This window comes from Parasteatoda tepidariorum, chromosome 2 (assembly GCF_982258835.1).
Source record: "Parasteatoda tepidariorum strain Cologne lab strain chromosome 2, Ptep-v5.0, whole genome shotgun sequence".
Classification (NCBI taxonomy): domain Eukaryota; kingdom Metazoa; phylum Arthropoda; class Arachnida; order Araneae; family Theridiidae; genus Parasteatoda; species Parasteatoda tepidariorum.
Window position 1 is genome coordinate 9,015,502 of NC_141756.1, and position 10,576 is coordinate 9,026,077.

Consider the following 10,576-nt stretch of genomic DNA (forward strand, 5'->3'; position numbering starts at 1 on the left):
TAATTGGAATTATTGTTGATTTTCATGATAGATGACAACGTTATCGGGAATTTGGGATATTTTATATTAAGAAAAGTAATTTGGAATCGGTTAGCAACATGCCAAACGCGCTAAAAAATTTTAAGTTCTTCAGAATTTCAAAGATATTCACTATTCGAATTAAGTTGTATATGGTATATCATACAATTTATTTTGATATTAACAAATATGTAAAAGAAAAACATTCTCTATTTTTGGATTTTAGTAAGACTATAACATTTATAAATAATAATAGATTGCTCCGTTTCGCAGAAAATTGTATTGATTTTTTAAAGACATTTTTTAACAAGTACTAAGTAGCTATACTTCATAAAGAACGTGAATACATACAAATGAGCACCTTCATCAAGATCTTTTTTATTATTATTATTATTATTACTAGTACTACTACTACTACATTTAAAGTATTTCAGCCAGTAAGCGATTGGAACTATTGATGATTTTTGTCTATGCAAATTAGTATCTTCATCTTAGTACCTTCTTTTTTTTTTACTACTTTAAGATATTACTTTCGATATCTAATTTGAATTATTGTTGATTCTCATGATAGATGACAAAGTGTATGGAAATTTTTGATACACTTTGTCATCATATAGTAACGTGCCAATCATCGCATAGTTTGATGATTGTTATCATATAGTTTGATGCATTCATATAGTAACGTGCCAAATATGTTTTTAAAAAACTCGAAGTTCCTCAGAATTTCAAAGAGTCTGCCACTATCCGAATTTAATTGTACTTGGCATATCATACAATTTATGTCATATTAATAAACACGTAAAACAAACGCAGTCTTCGGATTTTAATAATACTTTTATATATTAACATATTATATATAAACATTTATAGATGGTGATAGATTGCTTTATTTCGCAAAAATTGTATTGGTTTTCATAAAGACATTTTTTAACAAGTACTATGTAACTATTTCATAAAGAGCGTGTATACATACAAATGAGCATTTTATCTTATATCTTTTTATTCTTTCACTTCTTAAAGGATTTTTACCAATACGCGATTGGAATTATTGTTGATTTTTCTTAGCTAGCAGCTCCCTCTGTTGACAAGCTTAGTAACTAATTTCGAAACTTGGTATAAAAAATAACTCGATTTTCTAAACCGAAAGCAGCAAATCATGCATTTTTATCACGTTTATTTATTTATTTTTGGGTTTTCAAGTTTTAGTGATTTTTGGATTACACGATTTTATCAAATGATGTAAACATAGGTCGAGGTTTTTTTTTCAATTTGACTGCCCCGAAGATACAAATATTAAACTTAAGTGTGATTAATGGAGCTTTTAATCTTCTTTTAAAAATATGATTACACCAACGGTGCAATATGGCCGTGATCAGCTTTGAAACCCTTATTTATTTAGAAGTTTTTGACCTCTTATGACCTATAAGAAACTATCATGAAAAGTCCTCCATCCATGTCAAATTAGCCTGAACATTATTTTCATGTTTCTAAATGTCAAAGCTTCCAGGTCAGCGAAGGGCTTACAAACAATGTTTAGGTTCACCTCACATCGCTGCTAAATATATGACACTGAAAGGAATAACTTCTCATTAGTTTAGTTTTATATGAATTTCAAAGCTTCCAGCCTAATGTGAAGCTTCAAGAACCAACATGACCATATTATGATACATCATTGGCAGCTATGTTTTTCTAAGAGAATATTTTAAAACTCCTTCAAAACTTGCTAAATGTCTCGTTTTTAACAGCACTGAAATAGACAAGTTAATTATGAAGTTAACTACAGAACTGAAGTATCTACATCAATTGTACCGAGAAAAAAAGTAGTAAAGCCTTCTCGAAATATGAACCACACAATAATGACAAGGTCATTTAAGTTCTTAAATTCTAAGACTTAGTTTTTTTCAAGAAATTATTAAAAGCTTTATTTTAAAAAAAATGTTTATTGTTTTTAAAAAGCATTACTAAACTGCCCCCTAACTTAATAATGCTTTTTAACCTTTACTTTACTAACCTTTTTAACTAACCTACTTTACTAAACTTTACTTACTAACCATAACTTTAACCTTAAAACCTTTATTTAAAATAAATGTTTATTGTTTTTAAAAAGCATTATTAAACTGTTCTTTTATATTAGCAGCTCGGTACACATTTTGAAACAACATATTCGAAACACTCACAATAGCTTCTACATCCTTTAAGAACATATTTAAAAAGAAAACTTGTATTATTCGAAAATAAATCCAGCCTTATTATCGTAAATAATAATCTCTGAATGCAAAATAAGCTTTGAAGGAACAAAAAACATGGGGGAAATAAAATCAAAAACCAAGATGGCGGTTGTGGTGAAGACGAAATGTGTCGATATTACCTCTTAATTACCTATTCCACCCTCACGAGATGCAATTCATGTTCCTTCCATTTTTCATTAAAAAACGATTTATCTCTCGAAGACTGTCGCGAAGAATGACGCGTTCTTTCAACACCTTGGAGGAGGAATAGGATTAGAGTGAGCATTCTTTCTCCGCAGAAAGGACAAAAATCGAACATGCTGAAATCACGTGACAGGAGTCATCTTCTGTCTACTTTAATATAATAATCAACAGAGCAATTTTTGTGTGGTGAAAGTACCCATTCGCTGTCTTTCATACAATAACAAGAAGTAAATTGGTATAAGAGGATCAGCATCATTTCCAAAAAAACAACAGTTTGCTTAAGAAAATTGAATCCACAACTCCATTTTTGCTGATTTTTCCAAAACAACAATTTTACCTTGACCCCAATTGGGCTCAGAATTGGCTCAATATTTGTCTCATATGAACATGCACCGAGAGACTAATATTTTGATGTCTAGATCTTTTACTATTGGTCCCATATAGGACCAATATTGACCTTTATAGGGCTTATATTGGCTGAATAATGAATATAAAATATCTTGCAAATCTGACAATTCTGTATAAGGCCGATATTGTTTGTAAAATGGCTGTAAAATTTCGGGTGAATTGGACAACTCTATATGGGGAGACTTGAACTCTATATGGGGTCAACTCTATATGGGGACAACTCTGTATGGGGCCCTTTGAACCCTTATTGAGTCAAGATTCATGAATAGTAGTCCAACGAGGGTCCAAATCATTTTGCTGCTATTGTGGTGTAAAAAGGGTGTCTTGGGGTATTCATCCGTTTTTAGATGCACCTGGATTTCGGCCCCCACCCCTCTAAGAAGCTGCAGCCATGATGGAGGAGATAATGATATAGGGGGTTAAAAGAGGTGTGTGGCATTTAGGGTTGCACACCCCTTCGGGTTGGCGTCCGTAGGGGTGACGCGCCAGCAATTAAGTGAGAGGTTGAACTGAGGAGTCTTACTTGCTGATAAAAATATTCTTAAATTTATTTTTACCAAAACTAACTGGGTTCATATAAGCATATACTAATGGCGTTTGTGAAGAGAAGTGAACACAATTTAAACATATCAATGATAACTTACAATTTTAATTTTAACGCAACATTTTACAAATTAGTTTTATTCGAAATTGCATTGCAAATAAAAATTGAAATGGACGAAAATAATATTCAATTTCTTCCTTCGGAAAGAGGAGGCAGAGTGCTTATATTTAGGAAGAATTTATTCAACTATAAAAGAACGAATAAGGATCAGAAATCGGTATGGTATTGCAGTTCGCAATGGACTGGTTGCAGTGCACGTGTGTGCATTAAAGATAATCAATTTCATTCGACGTCTGGAACACATAATCATGAACCAGAGGAAAAAATGATTTTCAAAAGAACTCTTTTGAAGAAAATGAAAGCATCCGACGAAAAAACTCCAGTGAAGAGAATTTATGAGTAAGTTTTCATTTTTAATATTTGTTTTAATTATGTTAAATTAAAAATAATAGTTACTGAAAAAAATCTTTATGAAAAATGAGAAAAAATAAGAAATAAATCTCAAGATGAGACACAATATAAGTTTAAATTCTACTTTAATATAGTACATATAACTAATGTTTTAAAATATATATTTATGAACTATGTCACGTTTTTTAATTCAGCCAAATAAAAAAGTAATTATTTTAATTTATTGCATTTTTATTGATTTATTTATTTAGTTATTATTTTTTTATTATATCAAGTAACAAAATAATGAAACAATAAAAGAACTTATATTCTCCATCACTGCACATAAAACAGATTTTCCAAAATTTATATATTTATTTTAATTATGTCACTTTATTTCAATAGAATCAGTCATAAATTAATATTAATTCAATTTTTATGAGGAAAATGGTAATTTCATCATAAAAATTGTACCCCCTTTTAAATTTTTTTTTAATTATAATTGATATCCCCTTTTAAAATAAATTTTTATATACTCCTTTAATGTACAGAAAACATATTCTTAAATATTTATTAAACTATGTCAATTTTTTGTTTCTTATTCAGTACTAATAATTTAGTATATAATAAGTATTCAGTAAATAATATTATTCAGTAAATAATATTATTCAGCATATAATATTATTCAGTGTACAATAAGTACTACATACAATAAAATTTAATTTTAATGAGCTTCATTTAGTTGGACACTTTTTTATTTGTCACTGTTTCAATTGTGTTAGATTTAAATCTAATAATGAATATAAAATGTTACATTTGTTAGGGAATTAGTTTTTTTCTCCCTATTCAGTTTAATAAAATTGTTTTTATTGCCCTTTTAACTTAAAAAAACAAACTGCAGATAAATATTTTCGCTTATATATTGATTTAATCTTAAATTTCAACCTGAACTACATTTTGCATACTTATGTTTAACATTGCTAATAAACTTTTTCTGCTATTTTTCAGTGAAGAGATAGCCGAAGCAGCTTCTTCAGTAAACTCAGCTGTTGATTTGCCAGAATTCGATTGCATCCACAAAGTGCTGTATAAAGCGAGAAATTTGGAGCAGCCAGCACTTCCAAAAAGTGTAGATGACATAGTCTGGACTGAGAGATATACAAAAACAAAAGATGGTAAAGACTTCTTGCTCGGTGATGATGGGAGCGGAGAAGATAGATTCGAATTATTGTACATCTTAAAAATGCTTTATTTTATGTATGTGAAGTTTTTTAGTTCGATTTTAAGCAGTATGACCTGCTATGAGGGCCAAAGACATTTCTGTGCCCGGGGGCCCTGCAGGCTACTAAGACGGCCCTGGCGGTGGTACAGAATATTAACAAATCGAATAACCAAGTTGAGAATTGAATGGTATTTTAATTTTATTTACTTTTTATAACTAACAATAGATTAAATAATTATTTTTATAACTTATCCACAATAGCCCCTCACGTGTCTACAGTAGTGTTTAATTATTTTAAACGAAATGATTATTGAAAAAGTATACTTCCAAATTATTAAAATCATAATGTTCGATTTTTTCATTGAAAATGAAGATAAATGTTCGAATTTTGATTAAAAGAATTCTACAGGAGTTGCACAAAATAATGGAAAGACTTCGATAATCGATACTAACACATTTTTTGATATTTCTCAGAAAATACATGGAGAATCAAAATATAAATTTAGATCCTTCGATTTCTTATTCATATCAATGAAATTTACAGCTTTTTAAGGGTTGAGGCACCGAGAATGAATGACAAACGTTAAAAATACTTTTGAGCACCCTATGACAAAAAAATGTAGTAATAAAATTGTAACTTATTATTTTGGTTCTTATATACAATAATTGAACTAAACTTCGTAAACGTAGCTTAAATATTTTTGAAAATATGAACATTTTTTTAAAAAAAAGATTTTAAAAAAAAATTATTTTTTTGTCTTGCGTTTTTTTTAATAACTTTAAAAAAATTCAATAAAATAAAATAAAAAACGTTTGAATCAATTTTAAATTGATTAAAATATTATTGACATAGAAATTTAAAAAAAAAAATTTGTTAAAAACTGCTCCAAATACGTGTAATTAACGTTTCTTTATACTGCGCATATACGCAAAATAAAAATAACTAAATAAAATAAATAAATAATTTAAAAAATTTTCTTAATTTTGTAGTGAATCTTATTTGACTACTACTTAAGTCCAATTTGAATATCTTAAGCAATTTTTTAAGGAGTTTTTTTTTTTTCTTTTTAAAAGAAACCTCTAAATAATAAACGATTTTCCACAAATTTCATTTTGTACTATTAAACAAGATTTATAAATGACATCGGTTGGAGATTATGCCGATTAAAGTATCCTTTCTTTCGCATGTTTTATTTCCTAATTCCATCACACTTTGTTATCCAGACCATCATTTTCTGGGTATCATCATTTGTTAATAAATCTTGTTTAATAGAACAAAATGAAATTTGTGAAAAAACCCTCATAATTTTGAGTTTTCTCATAAAAGAGTAAGAAAACTACTTAGAAAATTGCTTGAAACTTTTTTCATTTTAAAGATATTCAAATCGGACTTAACTTATTAGTTGTCAAATACGATTCACTGTAAAATTAAGATAATTTTTTTTAAAAAAAATTTCTGCACATGCGCTGTATAAAGCAACTACTTCAATTACTCTTATCTGGCGCAGTTTTAATTATTATTTTTTTTTAGTTTTAAAGCAATAGTTTCGTTATCAGTTTAAAATTGATTCAAACGCTTTGTTTAATTTTTTTTTTAATATTTAAACTATAGCAAAAAAAAATATTATTTTTTTATAAAAATTTTCATACATCTCCAGAAATATTTAACCAAGGTGTACGAAGTTTTGTCCAATTATTGCATATAATATCCAAAATAATAGTTATGAGTTGCAAATTTATTGCCACATTTTTTGGCACAGTTGTTGAAAAACATTTTTTTCCGTTTGTGGTTCATTGTCGGTACCTCAAACTTCAAAAAGCGTTAACTTCATTGATATGTAGGAGAAATCGTACCATCTAATAATTTTTAAATTTATGAACTGATTCTCTAAGTATTTATTTTTAAAATATTAAAAAATGTGTTAGTATCGAAGTGTCTCAATTATTTTGTTAAACTCCTGTATTTATGATTAGACACATACATATATATAAATTTAAAACAAAAATTTTTATTAATGCATGTTATTCCAAATTTTTTTTTCATTTTTATTTAATAAAATCTCCTCTCCTAGAGATTGCATTATTACACTATTCTTTTCATATCCTTCTTATCCTTATTAAAATGACATAATCAGAAAGCTATTATGGGTAAATGTGATATATAATTTTTTCCCTGTCTTAAAGCATTTTAAAACATGTGGTGAATTTATTTTGCTAAAAATTTTATAACACAAATTAAATCTAAGACACAAATTTATTTAATTTTAATTACGTATGAAGCTTTAATGAAAAACAAACTTTTTATTTTAGTTAATCCTTTTGTTTTAAAATATATCTGTGAATAACAAAATAAAATGATTGAAATAAAGGGAAAAGGAAAAAAAAAAAAAAAGAACTATAGAAATGAAGATTGGTACTTGGTCAGTAAGCGAAGAACCACTTTAACTAAACAGAAACTAGCATCCACACAGAAATCGGAACTCTTCTGCTAAAGTTTTCATTCCGGATTCAAAAAATAAAAATAATTGGTTTTGTTGGCGATGATCTCGTAAGGCGATAAAGAATCATGCATAGTACACTCGCAGAGCATTCAGAATTCTTCGCTAACAGCTTCTAATCGTTTTCTAAACGATAATAACAGGGCCTTCGATATTCGACGGGTAAGGAAGGGGGAATGAAATTCTCCTCGAAGGAAAAACGGATGAATACCCCAAGGAACCGTAAAAAGAGTTCCAGAAATAGCAAAACGCCGCCCACTAGATAGCGAAAGACAGGGGTCTAAATATGGTCCTGTTTTTCACCATCACAGATCGTTTTTTGGAGACAACGACTTTCATCCTATTATCATTTTTTGATTGAAAGGCCATCGGTTTGATTTGGAGGAAAGGAAAATGGTAATTTCAATCGCTTAACTTCTGACAGGCTAGGGAAGTGAAAATTCTAAAACATAAAGAATTGTACCGCAGGAAGTTTTTGTGATGATTTGTCTCCCAAATTGTGATGATTTGTCTCCCAAAAAATCATTAAAAACGATATTTTTCGCAATTTTTTTTTACTCATTTTTAAAATATTCTAGTTGTTTTCTTCTGAGCACTCCTAAATATCTTAAATTTTTATCTACGAGAGAGAGATCAAGATGTACCAAGAATCTTCTGAGTTTTCTTGAAGGAAGCTTGGGAATTCTCAAAGAAAGGATTGATGAAAATTTCGAAAACTGTTCAATTTCATTTATAAAGCTTAGGAAATAAAAAGTTTTACAACATGAAATTTTGAACCGCAAAGGGAGATTTGAGGAATATAACCCCTTGAATTTTAAGAAAGTCATTAAAAATTGTTTTTTTTCGCAATTACTATACTATTTTTCTACATATGGCCTCATCATCCTCCCCAAAATGAAGAAGAAAGAATAAGAGCTACGAAATAAGAATATGAAGCCACAATTTTACGTAACAACGGAGATGTCCAGAAGTTCTCACAAGAATGTTTGGAAAAATGACTGTACAAGATCTTGCTGACCTTCCATCCCGTATACACGCTTTTTGCCAAAATTATGTCTCAGTATTTTGTTTTATTTTTCGCTTATTACAATTGTCTGATAGTGGAAAGGGGGTATGAATATATAAAAGTATATAGCAAATTAGTTAGAGAACAGCGAAAGAAAAAAATACAGAAAAAAATTATCTATTTAATGATTTTTTTTTTTTTTTTTATTATCTAAGGTGGGAGATCTCTCTCTTTGCTACATCTCTTCATGTTTTAGAATTTTTCTACTTTCTAGCCTCTCAGATAAAAAAAAATTAATAAATAACGTTGAAAATAATCATTTTCCTTGCTGCGAGAGGTCCAGAAGTTGGATTTTCAATATACGAGATCTTCCTGATCGTTCCCTCTTCATTCGATTTTAGTCAAAATTGTAGCAAAATAATTTTATTATCAAGTAGTATTAAGAAGTTCTGGTGATACTAAGAAGTTCTGGTGGTATTAAGAAGTTTTTAAGAAGATCTGAAAGCAGGAATCTGTTGAAAATAAATTAAAAACCTCAGAAAAAAATTTTTTTTTAAATGTTTTATTTTTCATTTGCAATTTAAGGGGAAATTTCCCTCCAAAATTCCCCACTTTGCTGTACTTTTTCATTTTTTAGAGCTTTTTTCATTTCTAGCATCCCACAAAATATTTGATACGCATTCCATTTAAAGCAATTTTTCCTATAAGGCTGTTTTAATAAGCTCTTTCGTTTCATGAAGCAGCCATTTACCCAATAGCTGTAGTAAGTTGTGAAACTTAATTTCTCAGGAAATACTCAACAGATTTCGCGCAAATATGTATTTTATCATGTAAAATTATATTCTTTTTATGATGCAAAAGTTTGTATCCTTTACAGTTCAAGCATTTTTCGACCTTTATTAAATAAAATAATAAGAAATAATAAATATTTACTGAAAGTTATTTTTTGTATGGATAAATGAATTTAATAATTGGGTACAAATAAATTTCAATTCGCTTAAACATTTCTCGAGATATAGCGAAATACGCAAAAAGTAAAATTAACATTAAGGGATCCAATCTTTGTCGCACTCTCCTGACCGAACTATTGGGACCAGATTTCCCAGATTGCGGCTACCCCTTAAATTTTAAGGGTCAGATATCCGAATCTGTCAAAAAAAGATGTGTTTATTCAGAAAAAAAAAATACGTTTCTGTGTTTGACTTCGTTACTTGAAATATCATCTGCACTAATTAATTACATATTTGAGGTCATCACCCCCCTCGAACCATTAGGATTGAGTCCTAGAACGTGAAGATCCAATCATTAGAACAATAGTTATTCAAGGTGGTCCATTATTTTTATTTTATTTATACTTTTTTTTTTTTGCCCACTGTTTTTGTATCTTGTTTAATGTACTCAAATTTGGCGAAAAAATTTTGGAAATCAGTCTCTTGCAAACCGCAACAACAACTATTGAGAATTTTCCTGCTTTGCCATAGTTTGACAAATCAGCAGTTCCTAAATCTTCTGCGGGGATGAATCAAGATTTTCGATACATATTCTTTGTCTCTTTAACAGTGATAGGCTCACTCTAGTAATATATCAGCTCTACAGCCTACATTCTTTATTTGCATAATAATAAATTGACATGGATAGTAAGAAGATGCTTACGATAATAAATAATCATTTTAGTCACCGGTTTTCAAAAATTTATGCGAATCACTCAGGGTTGGGAGAGTAATTTTCCAGTTTCTTGATTAACATTGAAGGCACTCTCTTTGGCATTGTAATTATAAAGTTACTTTTGGGATAAAATGAGTGTTGTTGACTTCGTCGTATAAGTTTTCCAGCTGATACACTTCTCAAGAAAATGTATTTCAAGACAAGAATTTTTATCAGCCAAGTTTATAATTTTGATTATAAGTTCGCTCATTTATTGACCATTCATTAAATTCAGCGAGAACTAGTTTAAAATTCACGATGTCTTAATCAGTTGGAAAAAAAATTGCTGTTGCC

General features: G+C 29.0%; 1 protein-coding gene across 1 annotated transcript; it reads left to right on the top strand.

Moving 5' to 3' along the window:
- The first annotated feature begins 3,313 nt into the window (after positions 1-3,313).
- Positions 3,314-6,089, top strand: LOC107444291 (uncharacterized). The gene is made up of 3 exons (XM_087156361.1): positions 3,314-3,861; positions 4,861-5,082; positions 6,065-6,089. Exons 1-3 carry the CDS (start codon positions 3,449-3,451, stop codon positions 6,087-6,089), a joined length of 660 nt encoding a protein of 219 aa, XP_087012487.1. The 5' UTR covers positions 3,314-3,448.
- The last annotated feature ends 4,487 nt before the right edge of the window (positions 6,090-10,576 follow it).

Bases quoted from the DNA above. Each gene is read 5' to 3' on its own strand.
- LOC107444291 (XM_087156361.1), top strand. From the start codon at position 3,449: ATGGCGTTTGTGAAGAGAAGTGAACACAATTTAAACATATCAATGATA. The intron at 3,862-4,860 runs GTAAGTTTTCAT...GCTATTTTTCAG, and splicing joins CCAGTGAAGAGAATTTATGA to TGAAGAGATAGCCGAAGCAG. The intron at 5,083-6,064 runs GTACATCTTAAA...TTAATTTTGTAG, and splicing joins GAAGATAGATTCGAATTATT to TGAATCTTATTTGACTACTA.